Below are 23,709 nucleotides of genomic sequence, written 5' to 3' on the forward strand. Positions count from 1 at the left end.
AATCAATGGAAGAAATATTCTTAAAAAGAAAAGAAATAGTAATCACAGCATGTGACCATTCAGATTCCAGCAGAAGGAAGGTAGGGCAGCGAGGGAGGAAGGACAGGGTTTCCCACTCATCACTGAGCTGCCTTGTCAACTTTCCTTTGTGCATAAATTTATATATACATATATATTATTTTTTCTTATTCAGTGAGAGAAGAGGAGGCACAGATAGATTCCCTCATGCACCTTAAACAAAATCCACCCGGTAAACTTACGAGGGCCTATGATCTCCCCATCTGGGCAGTAGCTCCGTTGCTCAGCAAGCAATTTCTTCTTAGTGCCTGAGGAGGAGGACGTGGAGGCATCCTAAGCACTCGAGGCCAACTCACTCCAGTTGGGCCATGACTGCAGGAGTGGAAGAGAGAGAGAGAGAGAGAAGGAATAGCAGAAGGGGTGGAGAAGCAGATGGGCGCTTCTTTTGTGTGCCCTGAACAGGAGTCAAATCTGGGACATCCACAGGCTTGGCTGTACAGCTAGGGCCAAATTATACTTTTAGGAAAAACATCATAAATCTCATAATGGGCCTATGGAAACTTAATTGTCTTTGTGATTTTTTAGAAAGATGTAAGGAACTGATTAGTGGTTTATGTGGTGAGCACAGTTCTATGACGTCCTTAACACATGTCTACTTGGCATTGGTCTGACCAACAACTTCCATTGTGTCCCATGTGCTCACTCCACCTCAGCCTGAGTTACAGTCCCCTCCACCACAGAATGTATAACCAAGGATATTAAAACTGCCTCCACAAGGTAGTGATGACCCTCAAGTTGCACCTTGGTCCCTCCACTCCATTGGGGCAAGAGTTGCATTTAAGTGTCGGGCACTTCAGACAGGAGCTGGGCCCCACAAGACACAGAAAACTGTTGTTCACTGTACTCATTGAAGCAGAGCATGATTCCTCATCCTCTCTGAATACTAGAAGGTAAATACCCAAGCAGATGACACACAGAACACACACCAGGTTCTCGTCATCACTATCACATGAAACAGGTGTGGGCACTGAGCCCAGGTATACGTGTTGCCAAAAAGGAGTGGGGACAGGAGCATCAAAGAGGCGGGAGGCCCCACTGCCCTCACTGCCTGTGGTCGCTGAGCCCCGCCCACCCCACTATAAGTGCAGGCTGGCTCTGCCCTCCCCACCACTCACTCTGCTCTCACCCGACCTGCACCTCCAGGGGACTCTCAGCCATGAGGACCCTCGCCCTCCTCGCTGCCCTGCTCCTCCTGGCCTTCCAGACCAGGGCTCAGACGGTGAAGGAGACAGCTGACCAGGTGCCCGCACAGGACCAGCCTGAGGCCAAGACCCAGGATGTGGCCGTCCCCTTTCCAGAAGTGGAAAGCGTTACTCAAGGAGCTTCAGGTGACACTGCCCACATCCTAAAGTGTCTGACCCTATCATAGGGCCTGTCAGAGGGGCGTGGAGTTGGGGATCACAGTAGGGGGGTGGGATGAGGGGGGAGAGAAGCAGGCACCACGAGGGGAGAAGAAGATGGGAGCGGGGCAGAGAATGAGCACAGACGTAATAAACTCAGATCAGAGATGGTCATGGGTCTGTGTGTCCAATGCAGAGTCAGCCAGTGCTGGTAACTTACATAGACACGTGACCCTTCACCCTAACCCGGCAGGTATGGTAGACATACCTTCCATAGTAGACACGTCTTCCCTGAGTTCATGTCTCTTACTCTCGCTGTGTCTCTGCTCCCTGTGTCCGTCTGTACCGTGCCTGAACCCCTCTTTCCTACACAGCCCTTCGGAGACGAGGTGGTGTCTGCCTGTGTAGACGCGGAAGATGCCGTAGAAATGAGCGTAGGTCTGGAAGATGTAGGACAATTGGCGGTGCATTTGTTCGTTGCTGTGTCTGAGTTTGTGGCCTGAGACCAAGAGCGCTGTGACATTCCACTGAGGACCTGAGAGTGCATTAGTGTCCATACCTGTCCCTTGTCTCCTTTCTTTCTCCTGAATAAACTTCAAGCATTAAAATTACGGTTTCACTTTTTTTTTCCTCCATTTTTCTTATGTGTGTGATTCACCGTTACAGGGATTTCTGTCCTTAATGGTCTACATTAAGTTATCCGGCTTTTCCAGCCCAATAATGAACAATTTGAGCATTTTCACAGCTATAACAAAAGCAGCAAAAATGAGCATATTTAGAAAAGCTTAACAGACAAAATTTAATCCATTCAAAATTAAACTCGAAGAATGGTGTCTGGAGTATTCCAAAAGGTGTTGATTCAAGAAAGGTGGTTCCAATGGACTGTGTTACATATTCTTTTATTTTAAGATGGGAGAGGGTAGAGATATGTATATTTTCTCAGGATAAGCAGGCGTTTCAGTCACATGTGCGTATTCCTAGCTGTATCAACAAGATCAAGTGACCTAATACTTCAATGTGCAACAAACAGCGATAAGTAAGAATGACACCAAAAAACAGTATATTAACCAGTATCTGTGATCTCAAACAATGATAGTGAGACATTCAGTAGAGTGGATCATGCCCAATGACCAGTGAAATAAATAGTTCCCCTTGGATGCAGTAGTGAGATTAGCCCATTGACCAGTGCAAGACTGATCTCAATTCTCTCATGCCTTGAACAACTCTATCAATTTCCATGAGACTGTCAGCTTCCACCTCCAGGACTCAAAATCAGGGTGCCACCAACAGGGAAAAGTAAGAACTACACCAAAACTGGAGCATAGTGACCAGTATCGGTGGTCTCAAATAATGAACTAAGAAAGAGGAGTCCCAGGGCCACTGGTAAAGCTCAGCATGTCCAGTGTCCGTGACCTCAATGGTCCTCGTTTGGATCACTAATGGTAAATGAGTCCATGTTGAAGGAAACTGTTGGACTCAACGTTCTCTATCTCTGTTTGAAGAGATTTAGTCTAATAGTTACAATAGTCACATCCCAAATCTACTATAACCTACAAAGAAACAATATATTTTTAGCAATGCCAAAGACAAGCACTCAGTCCTGAGCTGGGAGGGAGGCTGCAGGGAAGCCACCGAGACAGAAGCCTTATTTCCAGATGACAAGCACCTCTCTGCCCCCTCTCCCTGTTCCAAGGTCACCACACACATCCTAAAGCCAGGATCTTGGATTACACCTTGAGGCTGTGTTGTTCTCATAGAATCTTCTAGGTGCTCTTTGCCCTGTGGCCACTTCTACTTCAGATGACCTTTCCCTGCAAACGGTCTAATGAGAAACACTTTATTTGAACCTTTACCATCAGTCACCATGTGCCCCTCTCAGTTCCACCCCACCAAAACTCAGAGCACTGACACGTGGGAGACCATGTGATCATGGCTTTACATACAGACCGCAGTGACAAAGAGAAAAACTCAAAATTTACCAAAACTTTTAAAAACCTCATAATAATGCAAATTATCTGAGGGAAAGAAAAAGAGGCAGAGGGGAAATGACGCACTTTGAAATGATCAGCGTCTGTTCGGACGAAGAGGACATTTTCTGATTTAAAAAATGAATCTGAACAACCTACTTAAATAAATGGGCCAACTATATCATTTTTCAGAACCAATGTCAAACAGAAAGAACCTTCGGAGAAAATAAACACAGGGACTTCCTAGACATGGGAATGTGTTGTCCTTTCTGACTCGTGACAGAAACAAAGCCCAGACCCCATGTCGGAGTTCTTCAGAATCACATTCAGAAGATCCCAAATCTCATAGTCCAGGTGCAGACTGCTCTCAGCCACACCAGGGCCCCAGGATACCAGCCACCAGGGCCGGCAGAAAGTAAGGAGTCCTTTTCCTGAGTCACAGCAATCTACATGCGGGCAGGACAGAACGTGGGTGTCATGTCTCAACTTGGTCTCAGGACAGATTCTCTCATTTTCTTGTTCCACCATCCATATCCGGTAACTGTCCTCTCCCTGGTCAGAACAGAGCTGCACAAATCCAGGTCCTTTTATCTTTCAATACAGATACGGAGCGAAATATTAACAATAACATTGTACAACTACACTCAGTAAAAACACTTTATTTTATTGTATAAAAATAATAAAATTCTGTCTGAGCCATGGTGGCACAGTGGATAGAGCATTTACCTGGGACACTGAGGTTCTACGTTTGAAAACTCAAGTTCGTCAATTTGAGTGTTGACTCACCAGCTTCAGAATGGTGTCAATAGCTTAGCTGGACTCATAGAAGTGATCCCAAGATCACTGGCTTGAGCCCAAAGTGGCTGGCTTGAGCCCAAGGTCACTGGATTCAGCTCAAAAGTCACAGACTTGAGCCCAAGTTCAGTGGTTTGGGAGAGAGAGAGAGAGAGAGAGAGAGAAAGAAAGAGAGAAAGAAAGAAAGAAAGTGTTGTAAAGTGACCAGCGAGTTCCAGAAAGATACCAAAATTATAGAATAATTTAAAAGGAATTTTATTTTAAGCCGGCTGCTGCAGGGCTAGACAGACCCAAATTCTGCTTGAAGGATTGAGCAAGGGTTCACTGGCTTGGATTGAGCCCTCGGTTAATGCAGGTATCAGATAAATCAATGAACAGAAGAAATGCTGCAACAAGATGATAATTGTCATCTCTTTCCTCTCTCTCACTATAAATAAATAAATAGATAAATAAATAAATAAATAAATAAACAAACCTCTTTAAACTTTAACTCTCAGTAGTTATACGAAGTGAAATAAGTAAATCAGAAAAAACCAGGAATTTTATTTTAAGCCAGCCGCTGCAGGGCTAGACAGACCCAAATTCTGCAGATCTGAACACTTAGGGTCTAGTGTTTAAAAGGCAAAAACCACAAGCAGCAGTTTACAGAAGCAGAACTAGTGTTAGCTTATCAGGAAGTCTCTGCTGCACAGTTTCTGACATGTTACAGTATCTTTGCTGACAGTGTAACTTGCAGTTTACTTAGTTTGCAAGTTTGCACTTACAAAAATACAAAAATTTTATAATGGTAATTAAATAAGGCATACAAAATGGAATTGCTCATGCTAAAAGTTTTACACTTTCTTGGCTCATTGTTACATTCCTCACAGATTTTTATTTAAGTTTTAATCAATCCTTGATTTAGCTTTTTATTACCCAGTAGTATAAGGGTATAGTGACTTTTGAGTGTCATTAATATGATAGAGTTTACCTTTTTTCAAATTGCTTACAACCTGCACAAACCTTCTGCAACTTACATAACTCTTAACTTTTATGAACTCTCTTATTTATTTAGAAATAACTAGCTTTCATAACAACTTACTTTCTTCTTTTTTCTTTCAAAAGTATCTCTATAATTTCTACCTTTCATTATTTTATTTTATTTTATTTATTCATTATAGAGAAGGGAGAGAGAGAGAGAGAGAGAGAGAGAGAGAGAGAGAGAGAGAAGGGGGAGGAGCAGGAAGCATCAACTTCCATATGTGCCTTGACCAGGCAAGCCCAGGGTTTTGAACCGGCAACCTCAGCGTTTCCAGGTTGACACTTTATCCACTGCGCCACCACAGGTCAGGCCTCTACCTTTCATTATTAAAACTATACTATCCCTTTCTAATTAATCAGAACTCTTTATTTCAAATATTTAAATTTTTAGTGACAACCAAGCTGGCAAGATGTAATTTTTTAAAAATATGCTTATTTTGGAAGTGTCCTCCCTCTAAGTAGCTAATATTTATAGGTTACTTAATAGGGGTAGCTATAAGCACACATATGTATTATTTATTTACTTCGTAGCTTCCATTCTAGTGAAGGGACTTACATTTCCCTTCTGTGTGACCTACAGCAGCACACGTATCAGACCTTAAGATGACCTGCTCTGGCCTCTCCCTGATTTTAGTGTCCCTCCCTTCCCAAAGTTCAATTATAAGGAGATCCACAGCACAGTTCCTCAAGCTTCTGTAGTATGTAGAGTAGCCAGCTCCTCGTTTGTGGCTGGAGCAGGGCATGTGGTCCTTCTCAGGGTCCACTTACAGGGTTTAGTGGGATTGTTTGCACCATCTTCATGGGGTTCTGTAAGGGATCTTAGGTAGAAGGGGTGCTACCTTGAGTAACATAATTCTATATGGGGTGAATTTTGGGTGCATTTAGCTTTTAGCAGAAGTAGGTGGGTAAGCTAGTCCAATTTCCACCAGTTCTAGAATAAATTTGGTCAGAAATTCTTACAGTGTTAGATTTTATTTTCCCAAACTCTGAAGCCTGTGAGCACAATATAATATCTGATAATTAATATTGAGTTCATTTCCTACTAGCTGTGAGACCTTAGATATAAACACAGGCTTATTACTAGACCTAAATATTGGAATCATTTCATATACTAATTTCTTAACACCTGTTACTGTGGTCTCATTTCTAGTAGAGAAATCTTCTACCTATCCTGAAAAGGTGTCAATAAAAACTAAGAGGTACTTGTATTCCTGTGCAGGTGGCTTTACTTTAGTAAAATCTATTTCTAAATGTTCAGCTGGGAAAGTTCCTCTTTCCCTATTTCCTTATTTCCCTGCTTTGCTTAGTATTTACTTGGGATTAGACTGAACACTTGGACACTATGCCTTCAGCAATAGATTCTAAGCCTGGCAAATAGTAATTTTCTTAAAAAATTCTATTTGCTAAACCAGTACCTAATTTTTTCTTGAGTTGGTTGAACCAGCTGTTAAAATGGCACTTTGTAATTGGGGTTCTCTCTAAGTTGGGTGACTCGGTAACCACCCAATGTGGAAATCTTATATTTACATTCCTCATTATTTTTTTAACGTTCATCTGTGCAATTGCACTGATTACTGGAATATTGAAGATGTACTAGTTCCATAGAAATCAGCTGAAGAATAATTGCACTTCTTTAATGACATTTCTGTTTACCATACTGATATTAATGATTATCTATATTTCATGAAAAATGTTTTAAGAAATTCCCAAAACTATGCAATTACTGAAAGTGCTTAAAGAGCTAAGATTATTGTAAGAAATATTGTAAGAAAGTTGTTTTTTTTTTAAAGAGGGACATAACATATTTAGAGAATGAAGTCACCTAACTCTTTCTAATATATCAAACACAATGACTATTAGGCTACTCAGCCTGCCTCTAAAGGAATGGGATCCTACTCGTACAGGACAGAGATGGTTGAGGATAAATCACACAGCCAATGATGCTCAAATAAAAATGAAGAGAATTGCAAGTGAGGATGACAAACAAGAAGCAGTTTGGGGCCCTGACCAGTTTTCTCAGTGGTAGAGCATCGGTCCAGCATGTAGATGTCCCGAGTATGATTCCCAGTCAGGGCACACAGGAGAAGTCCCCATCTGCTTGTCCACTCCTCCCCATCTTGCTTGTCTCAATTTCTCTCTCACTATCTTGATCTCTAATCTACCCCCTGTAACTATGCTCAATTGGAGCAAGTTGTCCCCAAGCAATGAGGATGGCTCCATGGCCTCTGCCTCAGGCACTAAGAAGAGCTTGGTTACTGAACAATGGAGCAACTTTCCACATGGGCAGAAAATTGCCCCCTAGTGGGGTTGCTGGGTGGGTCCTTGTAAGGTACATTCAACAATCTGACTCACTGCCTCCCCTCCTCTTGATGAATAGAAAAAAAGGTAGCAATATGGAAATACCTTAAATAACAATTTTGTTTTTTGTCAAGTATAAAACAACTCTTTCTTATAAAATAATCTAGTTATGTATACCTCTTTAATTGTTCTTATTTAAGTAATAAGCACATGAAAAAATATACTCCCTCTTGGCATAAATTTTTTTAATACTTAAAATGGTCATTATGACAGAGATCTATTTGTGAAAGTATTTAAATCCCACCACTGCTGATTCCACATGAATGTCCCCATTCTTGGGAACTTCAGAGTTTCAGGTCAGGCCCACTGTGTACCTTGTTCCTTGCTATTAGATAGGCCTGGCTCCCAGCATGGCTGAGACTGTCACCGTGTGCTCAAGAAACACAGTGTGGGCTTGTTCAAAGTGCCACGGCATGAGCAGGTGCATTCCAGGATTATAATGCATCCTGCATGACCTCCCTCAGCCCTCATCTGTCCATTGTTGATCTGACCCCTGATTATGTAGCAATGGGCAGCTGCTGTCTGGTGTCCCTGTCTGAATGGACAGGCAGCAGACTGCCTGGGAGGCTGAAGGAACCAGCTGCACGGTAGGTGTTTCTTCTACCCTGTGTGGTAGAAGAAGGGGTGGGGATATATGCATTACATCTAGAAAGTCAATGAAAATGATTGTTTTCAATATATAAGAATAAGAGGTAGGAATGTAGACAAAAGCTTTCAATGTATAGTTTATTTTCTGTTATTTTTTTTTAGTAATATTATTGTTATTTGTACTGTTAAACCAGTCTATGCTGGGGAAGACCCCTGACCCAATTTAGCTTATAGCTACAGCTAAAGTAGAAATTTCTCATGAGCCTCAGCAAATCTAATCTTGCGAGCAAAGGCAGGATGCATTCCTTATGCGTCAGCCCTGCAGATACGGCAGGAAGGTGATGTATTATCTTAGAACAGTGTGTGCTTGTGTGCTTTTGCAAAGATATTGTACAAACGCGCTGAAAAATTATAACCTTGTAGGTTTCGCCTATAAATACCACTCTCCCCCTGAGCTCATCACTGTCTGTTGCAAGAGGCGTGGTGGGCAGACCACTGGCCAGTGTATAAAACCCAAATTGATTGCATCAGTTTGGGGCTCTAGTTCCAGTTTGTTGTGGTTGCATCACAGCATTTGGGTGCTGGTCCAAGATCCACCAGACTTTTCTGGTATGATCGGAGTCTTAAGAGCGCCTACTGGGGGAGATCTCTGAGGGATGTTCCTCAGCTCTAGACAGGAGACAGGAGGCGGCACTCAATTGGATATTGAACTACGCATGGTCTTACTAAGTGTTCAGACAGGTTAGGGCGCCCCAGGGTGTCGGCAGCAGGGCTGGACGCTGCATAACCTCCGCGACCAGATCCTGGCACACAACGGTGGCCAGTGATCACAGGTTTGGTTGGCCAGTCAGGTTTAGTTGGCCAATTAAGTTTCAGATCTTTTTTTGTCTAGTTTGGTTTGTGTCTGTCTATATGTTCTTTGGAGTGTTGTCTAGTTGTCTTTCTCAGTCTAGACCTCGTCAAGTCCATCAATATGGGTCAATCTGCTTCATGTGCTAAGTGGACGCTGCTTCAACCTTTTTGAATAATTTCCAGGACTTCAAGAAACGAGCTGCTGACGACAGGGCAACTGTTAGCTCCAGGAGACTACGCACTCTGTGCGAGTTAGAGTAGCCAGCGCCCCCCACTCCCCGGGGAATTAGCCTTCTGAGGGATCTACTAAGATCTACTGATATCTCTCTTGCTTGTCAGGTTCAATCAGTCACCTTCAGGCGTCCTGCACACCCTACCGGTCGGCCTCTCCAGGGGGGTTGCCAGACCCCGCTGGATCTCTAGGAGGGGCGCCCCCTGAGACGTGCCAGGGCCCCAGTTTTCCTGTAGGTCTCAGACAACTTCCCAGCAGACACCCCAGTCCCCAGGTTTGGCAAAATTAAGGAGGTTAAATTCTGACCTCCAGAGGTAAGTAAGGCAATCTTTTGCTTTACTGAATTCTAGCTTTTCTGTTTATGACTAGAATTTGAGATTCTCCAGGACCAAGACGTTAGTAGAGAATTCAGTTCCACTGTGGGTTGTTTTTTTTTAGGATACCTCTGAACTGTCTGTTCTAAAGTTTCTCTTCGTTTGTTAGAAAACTCTCTTTTGACATTTTCTGGTTTAAAGCCACCTTCCTGATCTCTTTTCTTAGATCCAAGACCTCTAGTTTCAAGGCTCTCTGTCTGACTTGTCCCTTGAAGAAATTGCTTTTCCTGTTAGCTCCTATCTCTCTTCTTGTGTGAAGTACTTAGCCTTGAAGAGGTGATTTCAATTGAAAATTTCTGGCTTAAAGTCAGAGGGCAAAAGTAAAGGGAAATTTGTAAACAAGCCCACACATGGGGGAACAAAATTTTAATTGCATCCACAAAAACACTTGTTCTTACCTAATTTGAGTGTACTGATCTCAAATCTGACCTTAGTTTTTTCTTTTTAAGCTACAGTTTTTTTGCAATTCAAGATTTTAGGTTTTCATCTTATTGTAAAATTTTCAAAAAAAATTAGTTTAATATAATGAAGTAGAATGTCTTCTTGGGTATCAACTTTGTAAAAGTATAATAATTTATATAAGGCAGTAAATACACTAATACACTAAAAGATATGATTGCATCAGAATTTGTCTACAATTTCAAAATAGAACATATTAAAACACTTATTTTAATCATAAAATTTGAGCAAAACTTATTTAAATTCTATTTGGGTAAACATCTGTGTTTGTAGCTTTTGTGTTTGTGTACTTGTTGAGGACAATCTCATTTGATGCTCCAGCAGTAGTCTGCTCATCACTAACAGCTCCAAGATTTTCAGGAAACTTATCAAGGTGATTATTGAGGAAGTGAATCTTAAAACTCATATTACATCCAATGTCATGGAAAGCCAACAGCATCCTTTGAGCCAGAAATTCATAGTTTTCTGCTTTTTTTTTGCCAAGGAAGTTCTTTGTAACTGCCACAAAAAAGTGCCATGCTGCTTTCTTCTCCTTATTCATCTTCCTGGCAAATTCTTCATCACGTATGAGGGTTCAAATTTGAGGTCCATCAAATACACCTGCCTTTATCTTCTCAAAAGTCAAGGCAGGAAAAGCAGAAATAATATGTTGAAAGCATTCACTTTCTCTATTCAAAGCCTGAACAAACTGCTTCATTATTCCAAGTTTGATGTGAAGTGGGGGAAAAATGATCCTGTCTCGATTAACTACAGGTTCATTCACAATATTTTGCATCCCTACTTCCAGAGCTTCATGTTTTGGCCACTCCTCTGTGTCCAGTGTTTCTCCCGATCTCGGCTGTCCCACAAACACAGAAAGCAAGGATACTTTGTTGAACCTCTCTGTTGTCCTAGCAGGAAATTTACCATTTTAAGATCCACACAAATGATCCAGTTATGTTTCTTATAGTTCAGAAAGTCAAGGACAATTCTTATGTCATTCTTATTAAGTCATTCAATTCAAGTTGGCTAAACTGCTGAGGGGTTAATGACTGCTTGGCATCAGAAGAAGACCCTTTAGATTTTACAACCATTTCCTCATGCATCTTACCAAGATACACTTGATCACAATGTTCACTTTCTTCATTAGAAGAAATAAAACCATTGAAAATGGAAACTGTGAGTGTCTCAGAGTGTGAGATAGGTCATACTGCTGAAGGAATATTAGGATATGCGATCATATGCTGTTTTTTCTTGCCGATGCCCTTTGTATGGTTCAGACAGAAATAACAGTCACTGCTGTGGTCCTTAGGTTCATGCCAAACCATGGGAATACCAAAAGCCATTCCTTTGCATTTTCTTTTTGTCCAGTCATGAAGCTTTTTCTCACAATGATGACACAATATGAGGAGCCTAATTCTTGTCTTGATCGCCAAGGGGAACTTGAAAATAGGCAATATATGCACTTGTCACAAATGATGAAATATTGTGCCTTTGACGTTGAAGTGTGTAACAGCCACATATATAACAGAAGGTGTCAGGACTAATCTTACATTTACGCCTACTCAAAGAAGCCATGATTCAATCTTAAAACAAAATAAGAGGGTGTTTTTTTATCAGATAATAATTTTTTACATTTAAAAACAACTACAATTATGTAAAAGTGATGTTTGTAAAACATTAATTGCCTTGTGGTTATGTTCAATCCAAGAGTCATTGCCCTTTAAATCCAATTTAAAAACCAATGCATGCCATTAACTGTAACAAAAAGAAATTAAAATTGCATAAAAATGAGAGCATGCACTAAAAAATGGATTTTAGATTTGGAATCAGCGATGCAGAAATATATAGAAACAGTTCTAAAACCTCATGCAACAGAAAACAAAAAATAATTGTTCCCCAGTGTAATGGGAACTAACTGAAGACATAACAGAGTGCTGGAAGAAGTATAGAGTGGAAACTAGTTTCAGATATTCAAATATCTACCTACTGACCAAAAGAAATTTTACCCATTTAGAAAATACAGGTTAAGAATTAATATTAAGAAGATACATTGAGAACTCTCTGTAAATTAAAATGGCCAAGTTAAGAGCAGACTGGCCAAATCAAGGATTGCTAGACCCAGAGAAAGCACAGGCAGTCTAGCCTACTATCACTAGCACCCACCCACAGGCTGGTGGCACAGTCAGGATGCGGCAGAGTAGGCAGCGGAGGTAGGGAAAGAGAAAGCAGCCAGGCTGCAGCAGGCTGCATGAGAAGAGGCAGAAAGAAGGAAAAAAAAAAAAAAAAAAAGAGGAGCAGCAGGCTCCCCTCATAGTTTCGGGCACCTGCCCCTCCCACTTGGGCACCGGGAATCTCAGGCAACCTGACTGATTCCCTTATAGTGTATTTAACAAAGAAACCTCTTTCTTAGCTCAAGGGCTGCGCCACTGCTTGGTCAGGCAATAGATAACTGCTCAGTAAGCTAGAGGCTATCATCACCTTGCTACAGCCCCCGCCCTCCTCTGCTTTGGCTCCAGGGAATCCCCGCCTCCTACCTGGAGCCAGATCTGAGGAGAAGATTTAGGGAATGTGGCCCCTTCTAAACCCACTGCTTTAGCCATAATAGTCAAGAAGTATACGAAAAGGGTCCTCAGGGAATTATAGGGTTTCTGTGTCCCTGAGGAAATTGAAGACCTTATTAAACTAGAATACCCCACTGTTAAGAAAGTAAGTTTATAAAATTGTGGGTTTTTTAGTATACTACTCCAACCCTTAGTGTTGTAAAGCTCTATAGGTCAAAAAGAGGGTCAGCATCTCTCTGCCAGCTAGGTAGCCACAAAATAGTAACTACATTTTGACCATTCCTTATTTTTCTCTGAAAATCAGTGGTTCATTGGGGATAGCAGTTTATAATCCTTTTATTGTAAATTCTACTAAGTTTGTACTACTAATAAGGCATATAGAATTGCATAGTCTGCCAAATGCAAAGACTTCCTTTATGTACCAAGGATCTGTTGTAGAAAAATTATTTTCTATGTTAGAAATGTATATGTTATTTCAAGAGTCTTTTGTTAATTCTTATTTTTATTTGCTATTTCATAGCCCTGTGATGTTGAAATCTTAGTTTAAATATTAGGGGATATGTAGTGATTATTAATGTAATAATTCAGCAATTGTTAATTGTTCAATGTTCAGTCACAAAACCCAGAGTGACAAATATTACTATTGATTGGCTTAATAGAAGAATTCTCAACATAACAGGTAAAAAAGAGAACTTTAGAGACATAATCCTGAACCTCCACCTGATTTACCACCCTGTCACACTGCAGTTGTTAATCAGCCAAGTAAATGGGTACATTAAGAAAACTGCAAAAGAGAAACTGCTTGGGTTTTACTTAGTATTTCCTACAGAACCATCACAGATTAGAGCCCTCATAGTTCCACCTGAGTTAAAGGGCAGGGTGCTGATTTAAGGTAGCATAAGAAACCATAAGTTTGTCTAAGGTGTCAGAAGTTATTCAGGATCCTCAGAAGGCCTCCGCAGCTTTCTTAGACTATAGAAAACTTACAGAGTCCCCTAGACTTAGAGGAGCCAGAAGATACTAGGGCAGTCAATTTAGCCTTCACATAGCATTCAGCTCTAGGGATTAGAAAAGAAATGTATTAAAAGTTTTTCAATAGGTAGAAACATTGGCTACCAAAACTAAGCATTTTGGAAAGGACGTTGCTCTTCCCTCAGTCTCGTGGCTATAAGTAACTTTGGCCCCTAAGATGGCTGGTTAGTCAATGACGGGTAAGATTCCTGCCTGCAGGTACAGTCGAAGGGGGGCCATCAGGAGAGGACCTAAGAACTAACAAAGGTGAGGCTCAAACCCTCACCCCGGAGAATGCAGGAGACTGCTCTCCTGAACTCATGGTCATCATCCACTATCCAGGCCACCTAGAGAGGAGGACTCTGGAAACTCAAGAAAAACCAACCAAGCAGCTGATGATGCTACCAATAAGGTAGCCCTAAAACCAGTGGGGTTTCAGGAAATTTTAGTAACTTTACTAGAACCCAGGTTGCCAAAGGTTTTTTTTTTTTTTTTTACAACCAATTAGAAAAGTCAGACTTAGAATCTAATAGAGAAAGCATAATGTCTAAGTGTTTAGTCTGCACCCAAATAAATATTAAGTAAAGTAAAAAAGTTATAAAGAGAAACACAGAGAGAAGAACTTTCCCAGGTGAACATTTAGAAATAGATTTTACTAAAGTAATTGACAGGTAGAAAACATGAATCAAATCTTAAAGGAAACTTTAACTAAATTTGTTTTAAACTGGTGGAAAGTAACCCACCTTACTCCTCTTAGCCTCCTTAGGGCAAGGTGAACCCCCTACAGGGAAGAATTTACTACTTTTGAGATAATGTTTAGGAGACCCCCTCCCTTCCTACTGAAACTCAGAGAGGAAATAAAACAACTAAGTTAAGTAACCACACCTTCCTTAAGTGCTGACAGGGTCTACAGATCACTCAGTAGGCTGTCCAAAAGACTGTCCGAGAGGTGATTCCAGCACTGCCAGGAGACCTGGTACATCCCGTCCAGTCTGGGGACTCAGTCTAGGTAAAAAGTACACCACCCAAGGACTGACTCCCACGTGGATGGGTCCACACATTGTCACTGTGATCCTGACCACTCCCACTGCTGCCAAAGTAGAAGGCATACCAACCTGGGTCCACCACAGCTAGTTGAAGCCTACAGTCCCAGCAAAGACATTCTCATGGACAGAGGAGACTGACCCCACCAACTCTTGTAAGCTGATCCTGAGAGGGACAGCATGCCCTGCTCCAGCCACAAACCAGAAGCTGGCTGGTCCACGCATGGTTAATGCCTGAAGAAACTCACTAAGGACCTCTTTTTCATCATACTTTGGGGAGGGAGGGGAACTAAGTCAAAGGAAATCCAGAACAAGTTGTCTTAAGAGTTAATGCAGGCCTGACCTGTGGTGGTGCAGTGGATAAAGCATCGACCTGGAAATGCTGAGGTCGCCGGTTCGAAACCCTGGGCTTGCCTGGTCAAGGCACATATGGGAGTTGATGCTTCCAGCTCCTCCCCCCTTCTCTCTCTCTCTCTATCTCTCTCTCTCTTTCTCCTCTGTCTCTCTCTCTCCCTCTCTCTCTCTCCTCTCTAAAAATGAATAAATAAAATAAAAAAAATTATATAAAAAAAGCAGTAGCATTTTTTTAAAAAAAAGAGTTAATGCATGTACTGCTATGAGTCCCTTAGCTAGAAGGGAAGCTACAAGGTAATGAAAAATATATATGTACTTATACTTAACCTATAAATAGTAGCTACTTAGAAGGAGGACACCTCCAAGAAGAAGTATACTTTAAAGAAAATTACTTATTGTCAGCTTAGTTGTCACCAAAGGTAAAGGTTAAGATGTTCAAAATTAAAAGTTCCAACTGAAAGGAAATTGGATAGTTTCGCTAATAAAAGGTTTAAGGTATAAAAATAATTTTGAACAAAAAAGGGAGAAAGTAAGTTATTATAAAGCCAGTTATTTATGAATAGATAAGAAAATTCATAAAAATTAAAGGTTTATGTAAGTTGCAGAAGGTTTGTGCAGATTGTAGGAGGTTAGTACAGAGAAGAAAAACACAAGGAAGGAAGAAATTAGTATGAGAATTTATTCTCTTCATCCCCTTGGTTCACTACGTTACTTACTGCTCTTTCCAGACCCCTCATTTTACTTATGGTAGGGGTCACTATTGGTCTGAGTATTATCAACTGCCTCATGCAGTATGTACAAAAGAGAATTCAAGCCGTAAAGCTTGTAGTACTAAGGGCACACTATCAGCCTGTTCATATTGATGAGGAAACAATGATTTGATTTCCCAGTAAAACCAGTGGGGAATGTACTGGCATTTCAGCACATGCTGGGAGGACCCCTGGCCCAATGTAGCTTATAGCTACAGCTAAAATAGAAAATTCTCACGAGCCTCAGCATATTTCATCTTGATAGCGAAGGCAGGATGCATTCCTTGTGCATCAGCCCTGCAGATACTGCAGGAAGGCGGTTTATTATCATAGAACAGTGTGTGCTTGTGTGCTTTTGCAAAGATATTGTACAAACGTGCCAAAAAAATTGTAACCTTGTAGGTTTTGCCTATAAATACCCTTCTCCCCCTGAGCTCATTGCTGTCCGTTGTGAGAGGCGCGGTGGGCAGACCACTGGGCAGTGTATAAAACCCAAGTTGATTGCATCAGTTAGGGGCTCCAGTTCCGGTTTGTTGTGGTTGTACCACAACATTATTATTATATCTGTTAAAGTACTATTTTGGGGGACAAGGAATAAAATAACCACATCAACTACGTAGAATGAAGTGTATCTTATTTAAACAGATTACTACTCTTATTCTATTTTTAGGTGAATATCTTCTAAACTGAAATAGGTCTTTATATAGTTAAAAATTAAAATGTTAATGAAAAGATGCAAAAGCCTCTTTTAACTGACCCCAAAAATCACTGCTTACTTCATGGCTCAGATGATTTATTTGAGGTCTGCATGTCATTCATGATATATCTTTCTACTCCCCATTATTGGTGGCCATTGTTAGAAAAGTAGGGAAGTTAGGTTCCTTGGGTCCCCTTCTTTCCTTCCTTCTTTCCTTCATCACCTTTCTTCTCTTCCTTCCTTCCTTCCTTCCTTCTTTCCTTCCTTCCTCCCTCTCTCCCTCCCTCCTTCCCTCCATCCCTTCTTTCTTTTTCTTCTTTTCTTTTGAGAGAGGCTGGGAGAGAGAGACAGGAACATTGTGCTGCTCCTGTATGTGCTTGACCAAGGAATCAAACCAGGGATCTCTGGGCTCCAAGATGGCTCTCCAATCAACTGACCTGTGTGACCAGGGCTTAAACTTTTTAAATATTTATTGTTTAGCAACAGAACTAGGAAGGGAGAGAGAAGGGATGGGGACCAGAGACATTCATCTGTTGTTCTATTCAGTCCTACATACACTGGTTGCGTCCCATGTGTGCCCTGACTGGGGATCAAACCTGCAACTTTGTCAGTTCCGGAAGACACTCTTCACTGACTGAGCTAATGGTCAAACTTGTACTAGTGTTTTATATGTCATCATTTCTCTATTTATTATTGATCATTGCCTTCTGACAATTTGGTTATTCCTAAACATTTGCAGTTTAAGCAGAATTGCAATGAGTATCTCTTTACATGATCCTTTTGCTTATTAGTGATTCTGTTATATAAAAGCCTAGACATAGAATATGGGGACTAAGAACTGTCTTAGACATAAAACAAGACATTACATCATTTTCTTCTGTGGAGGACATTATTCAACAAAACATATAAGCCCAACGCTGCCCACTCATAGGGCAGCTGTAAAAGTCCCTGTGCCTCCCTGCCCCCCATTCTACATCTATTCTTTTTCAAAGGCCCTGTGACTCCCCAATGTCTTCATGCCTTCTTATGGCCTGGGATCCAGGCAGCATGTCCCAGGCTTTCTTGTAGGTCAGAGTGACCAATAGACAGAGTTCTGACCTACAAAGTGTAACTCCTCAGAGTTTAAGTAATACTGTGGTGAGAGAAAGTCAGAGAGAGAGAGAGAGGGAAGACAGAGATGAGAAGCATCAACTTGTTGCAGCACTTCTGTTGTTCATAGATTTATTCTCAAACGAGCCTTGACCAGGGTCTCAATCCACACCAGGGGCCCCTTGCTGAAACCAGGAATCTTGGGTTTCAAGCTAGTGACCTTTGGGCTCAATCCAGAGACTTTGGGCTCAGGCCAGCGACCAGAGGATCACTTCTATGAGTGCAGCTAAGCTGTTGACCCCATGTTGAAGCTCGTGAGCCTGTACTCAAACCGGCCACCTTGGGTTTTCAAACCTAGGACCTCAGTGTTGCAGGTCAACACTCTGTCCACTGTGCAACCACTGTTAGACAGATGTTTATTATTAATTAATTAATTAATTTTACATAAGAGAGACAGAGAGAGAGAGATGGGGGGGAGCAGGAAGCATCAACTCCCATATGTGCCTTAACCAGGCAAACCCAGGGTTTTGAACTGGAGACCTCAGTGTTCCAGTTCGATGCTTCATCCCCTGTGCCAACACAGGTCAGGCCAGATGTTTATTATTTTTATACAAAGAGATAAAGTGTTTTTACTCATTATAGTTGTACAATGCTATTGTTCTATACTTTTCTTCGTATCTATACTTAAAGTATGAACCCAGCGCTCCAGAGTGGAACGGCACTTTCCCGTAGATCGTGCGCAGTGTGTGGAGTGGGCTCAGCCACCAGCAGGAAAGAGGAGAGCGACCTCGGACACAGGAAGCTCAGGATCAAACTCACCACTCTAGGGATCGACCCAAGTCCTTATCTACCTGAGCGTGCTCGTTGAACTTTGATGCAATTTCACAAACATGGCGAGCCTTCTCTCTGGGGTCAGAAACGGTTGTAACCAGGCAAGCCAGCAACGCCGGCCCAGTCATGTGGGGCCAGCATGCGCAGGACGAACAGGGGAACAGGTGCAGGCGGAGCGAGCACGTGTCAGTTGGAGAAGACACATTCACTGTCTCCTTGGAGCTTTAAGCCCGCGCCCATGTGCAGGGTTGTTCCTTCACACTCTCCGGTCCGGGAGCCTGCATTTTGAAATAGGACCTGGGTTTTATTGTTTGAACCAGGAGAGTCCTGACATGTCAAACATCAGAAAAGTACAGACGGGGAGAACTGGCAATGAAGATGGCATTTGGGGAATAAAACAGAAACCAAGGGCAAAGGTACAAGGAGCATGAGCTGGGTATTCAAGCAAATTGTGACAATTTTCTGTGTTTCCAAGACCCACAGGGCGTGCTGTCCCACAGGGCACTCGGGACAATTTCCTAGATGAGGGAACCACACCAATAAGCCGTTATGAAAAAGGAACAAAACAAAACAAAGCCAAACACTGAGTTTAGTGCTTGAAGTTTATTAGGGAGAGAGGAAGAATAGAAGGTGCAGATGCAGAGACTAAATGCACTCTCAGGTCTTCAGTGAAATGTCACAGTGCTCTGGGTCTCCATCCCCAAAGCTCAGCGACAGCAAAGATTGTATACATGGCCATTGATTGTACAGTTCCCAGTGAGACGCTCCCGGAAAAAGCCGAAAATGCCGAAAATGCCTCGCCGACACTTCTCTCGGCAGTGGCAGATGGGTATTTTCTTAGTTCCTGCAGAGGGAAGAGGAGGGTCAGGCACGATGGGGATGAGCACAGGATCAGAGGCACAGCCTGAATCAGGGACATCTACTCAAGAAAAGATGTGTCTACTATGAAAGTCCACACCTGCCAGGTTAGCGTGAAAGGTCACTTGTCTGTGTAAATCACAAACACTGGCTGACTCTGCGTTGGTCACACAGACCAATGACCTTCTCTGACCCAAGTTAATCTGGTCTGTGCTCATTCTCTGCCCCACAACCATCCTCCTCTTCCCTTGTGGTGCCTGCTTCTCTCTCTCCTCATTCCACCCTCGACTGTGAGCCTGGACTTTATGCCCCTCTGACAGGCCCTCTGATGGGGTCAGGCCCTGTAACACGTGGGCAGGTGTCACCTGAAGGTTCTTGAGCAACATGTTCCTCTTCTGTGAAGGAGATGGCCATGTCCTGGTCCTCGGTCTCAGGCTGGTCTTGGGTGGGCACCTGGTCAGCTGTCTCCTGCAGCAGCTCAGCCCGGGCCTGGAAGGCCAGGAGGAGCAGAGCAGCGAGGAGGGCGAGGGTCCTCATGGCTGAGAGTTCCTGGAGGTGCGGGTCCAGAAGGAAGGCAGAGTGAGTGGTGGGGAGGGCAGAGCCAGCCTGCACTTATAGTGGAGTGGGTGGGGCTCAGCCACCACAGTGCAGTGAGGGCAGTGGGGCCTCTGGATGACCTGGGGCCAGGGTCACCAGACCTCCCAGCCTCTTTGATGCTTTTGTCCCCACCCCATAATGGCAGCACTTGTTCATGGGCTCAGTGTCCACACTTGTTTCATGTTGATAGTAATGATGAGGACCTGTTGTGGGTTCTGTATGCCATCTGCTTGTGTATTTACCTTCTGGTGTTCAAAGAGAACAAAGAATAGAATCTTCATTCAGTCAGTACAGGGAACAATGTTCTTCTGTGTCTGCTGTAGTTCCCTGTTTATCTGTCGAGGCCTGACCCATTGTGTTCCTGGAAATAGTTTTAATTGAGCCCCCTACTGAGATCAATAAACATTCTCCCTGCTGAGTTAAGCAAACTGAAAAAAGGCAAATTAAGACTTTAAAGTGGCTTTACTAGTTAAGGAGACCACAACTCAAACAAGCCTGCAAACCACACACAGAAACAATGGGAAGACAGAGGAACTTAACTCATATGAATCAACAAGAAAAATAACCAGAAAAAGATCTGGATGAAATGGTAGTAATCAAATTACCAGATGCAGAGTTTATATAATGATTGTTAGGACACTTAAGGATCTCAAAGCTACAATAGATGGACTTAATGAGCACCCAAATAAAGAAATAGTAAGCATCAAAAAGGACACCAAAATTACAAAAAAAGAACCAGATAGAAATGACAAACACAATATCAGAAATGAAGACTATACTAGAAGGAATTGAAAGCAGGCTCAATGAAACAGAGAATCGAATCAGCAATTTAGGGGACAAGATAAGTGAAAGCACAAAAACAGAACAGCAAAAAGAAAATAGCATCATAAAGTCTGAGGAAACTCTATAAAAGCTCCGTGACAAGATGAAGAGAAACAATATCTGCATAATAGGAGTTCCTGAAGAAGAAGTGAAAGAACAAGGAATAGAGAACCTGATTGAAGAAATTATAGCTAAGAATTTCCCTAAATTGATGCAGGAAAGAGTCATACAAGTTCAAGAAGCATAGAGAACCCCATTAAAAAGAACCGCAAAAGGTCTACAGAGAAACAAATTACAATCAAAATACCAAAGCTAAAAAATAAAGAAAGAATATTAAAAGCTGCAAGAGAAAAAACAGTCAATCACCTGCTAAGGACCCTCATAAGGATAACATCTGACTTTTCAACAGAAACACTTGAGGCCAGAGGGAATGGCAAGGAATATTAAAAATAATGCAGAACAAGAACCTACAACCAAGACTTCTTTATCCTGCAAAGCTATCCTTTAAAATTGAAGAAATAAAAAGCTTCCCAGAAAAAAAAACCCTCAAGGAATTTATCACAACCAAACCAATGCTGCAAGAAATGATAAGGGGCCTACTGTAAACAGAACAATGCAGGAAAAATATCTATTAAAAGAGGAATGTAGATTAAAAGAAAAAAATGGCAATAAACAACTACATATCAATAATAACCTTAAATGTAAATGGATTAAATGCTCCAATCAAATAACATAGGGTAGATTCGTGGATAAGAAAACAGAACCCATACATATTTTGTCTACCAGAGATCCACCTCAAAGCAAAAGATACACATAGACTGAAATTAAAAGGATGGAAAAATATTTTATGCAAAAAGAAATGAAAAAGTCTGTGGTAGCAATAGTTATATCAGACAAAATAGACTTTAAAACAGAGACATAGTAAGGGTTAAAAATGATCACTACATAATGATCAAGGGAACAATCCAACAAAAAGAGATAACTATTATAAATATCTATGCACCTAATATAGGAGTACCTATATATATAAAGCAGATTTTAATAGACAAACAGGGTGAGATCAACAGCAATACTACAATAGTGAGGGATTTCAATACCCCACTAACATCACTGGATATATTCTCAAGAAAAAAAATTAACAAAGAAACAGCAGAATTAAGAAACACATTAGATCAACTGGATTTAATAGATATCTTCAGAAATGTTCATCCTAAAGCAGCAGAATATACATTCTTTTCAAGTGCTCATGGTACATTCTCTAGGATAGACCACAAGTTAGGACACAAAATGATTCTCATCAAATTTAAGAACAATGAAATCATTTCAAGCATCTTTTCTGACCACAATGACATGAAAATAGAAATCAACTACAATAGAAAAACTGAAAAACATTTAAACACTTGGGAACTAAACAGTATGTTATTAAATAATGAATGGATCAACCATGAGATCAAAAAAGAAATAAAATTTTCACTGAACAAATGAGCATGTAACAACTCAAAATTTTTGAAATACAGCAAAAGCAGTCCTGAGAGGGAAGGTCGTAGCATTACAGGCATACCTCAAGAAGCTAGAAAATGATCAAATAAACAACTTAACCCTGCATTTAAAAGAACTAGAAAAAGAACAGCAAGTAAAGTCCAGAGGAAGTAGAAGGAAGGAAATAATAAAGATCAGAGTGGAAATAAATGACATAGAGGCTAAAAAAAAACAATACAGAGGATCAATGAAATCAAGATCTGGTTCCTTGAAAAGGTAAATAAGATCAATGAACCTTTCACCAGACTCACCAAGAAAAAAAGTGAGAGGACTCAAATAAAATTAGAAATGAGAGTGGAGAAATAACAATGATACAGCAGAAATACAATGGATTGTAAGAAAGTACTATGAAGAACTAATTGCCAAAATATTAGACAACCTAGGTAAAATGGACAAATTCCTTGAAACATATAATCTCTCAAAAAATCTGAAAGAATAAAAAAACCTAAATAGACTAAATACAACAAATGAAATTTAAGTAATTATCAAAAAACTTCCAACAAACAAAAGCTCTGGGCCAGATGGCTTCTCAGGCAAGTTCTACCAAACATTCAGAAAAGAAGTAACTCCTATCCTTCTCAACCTATTTCAAAAAATGGAAGAGGAAGGAAGACTTCCAAGCTGCTCTTATGAGGGAAGCATAATTCTGATTCCAAAACTAGGTAAAGACAACCCAAAGAAAGAAAAGTATAGGCCAGTATTTCTAATGAATTTAGATGCTAAAATTCTCAACAAAATATTAGAAGGGCTGATCCAGCAATAGATGAAAAAATCACACATCATGAAAAGGTGGGATTTATTCTGGGGAGGCAAGGCTGGTACAATATTCACAAATCAATCAATGTGACTCATCACATAAACAAAAGGAAGGAATAAAACCAAATGATAATATCAATAGATGCAGAAAAAGCATTTGATAAAATACAGCACCCATTTAAGGTCCTTTTTAAAATAAATTTTTATTCATTTTAATGGGGTGACATCAATAAATCAGGGTACATATGTTCAGAGAAAATATATCCAGGTTATCTTGTCATTCAATTATGTTGCATACCCATCACCCAAAGTCAAATTGTCCTCCATCACCTTCTATCTAGTTTTCTTTGTGCCACCCCTATTCCCCTCTGCCTCCCTCTCCTCCCCCCCTCCCCCTGTAACCACCATACTTTTGTCCATGTCTCTTAGTCTCATTTTTATATCCCACATATGTATGGAATCATGCAGTTCTTAGTTTTTTTCTGATTTACTTATTTCACTCCGTATAATGTTATCAAGATCCAACCATTTTGTTGTAAATGGTCCGATGTCATCATTTCTTATGATGATTAGTATTCCATAATGAATATGTGCCACATCTTCTTTATCCAGTCATCTATTGAAGGGCTTTTTGGTTGTTTCCATGTCTTGGCCACTGTGAACAATGCTGCAATGAACATGGGGCTACATGTGTCTTTATGTATCAATGTCTCTGAGTTTTGGGGGTATATACCCAGTAGAGGGGTTGCTGGGTCAT

General features: G+C 41.2%; 1 protein-coding gene and 1 long non-coding RNA gene across 2 annotated transcripts in view; one reads left to right on the plus strand and one right to left on the minus strand.

The window, feature by feature from the left end:
* Positions 1 to 1,197: 1,197 nt before the first annotated feature.
* Positions 1,198 to 23,709, plus strand: part of LOC136402590 (uncharacterized) — a 51,054-nt gene continuing 28,542 nt past the window's right edge. Inside the window, exon 1 of the long non-coding RNA XR_010751003.1 lies at positions 1,198 to 1,318. This is a non-coding gene — a long non-coding RNA (uncharacterized lncRNA). The remainder of the gene's footprint in view (positions 1,319 to 23,709) is intronic.
* Positions 18,965 to 19,824, minus strand: LOC136402580 (defensin alpha 4-like). The gene is made up of 2 exons (XM_066380086.1): positions 19,604 to 19,824; positions 18,965 to 19,224 (listed from the first exon to the last, which is right to left on the minus strand). Exons 1-2 carry the CDS (start codon positions 19,773 to 19,775, stop codon positions 19,088 to 19,090), a joined length of 309 nt encoding a protein of 102 aa, XP_066236183.1. The 5' UTR covers positions 19,776 to 19,824; the 3' UTR covers positions 18,965 to 19,087.

Source organism: Saccopteryx leptura, chromosome 4, assembly GCF_036850995.1.
Source record: "Saccopteryx leptura isolate mSacLep1 chromosome 4, mSacLep1_pri_phased_curated, whole genome shotgun sequence".
NCBI classification, from domain to species: Eukaryota; Metazoa; Chordata; class Mammalia; order Chiroptera; family Emballonuridae; genus Saccopteryx; species Saccopteryx leptura.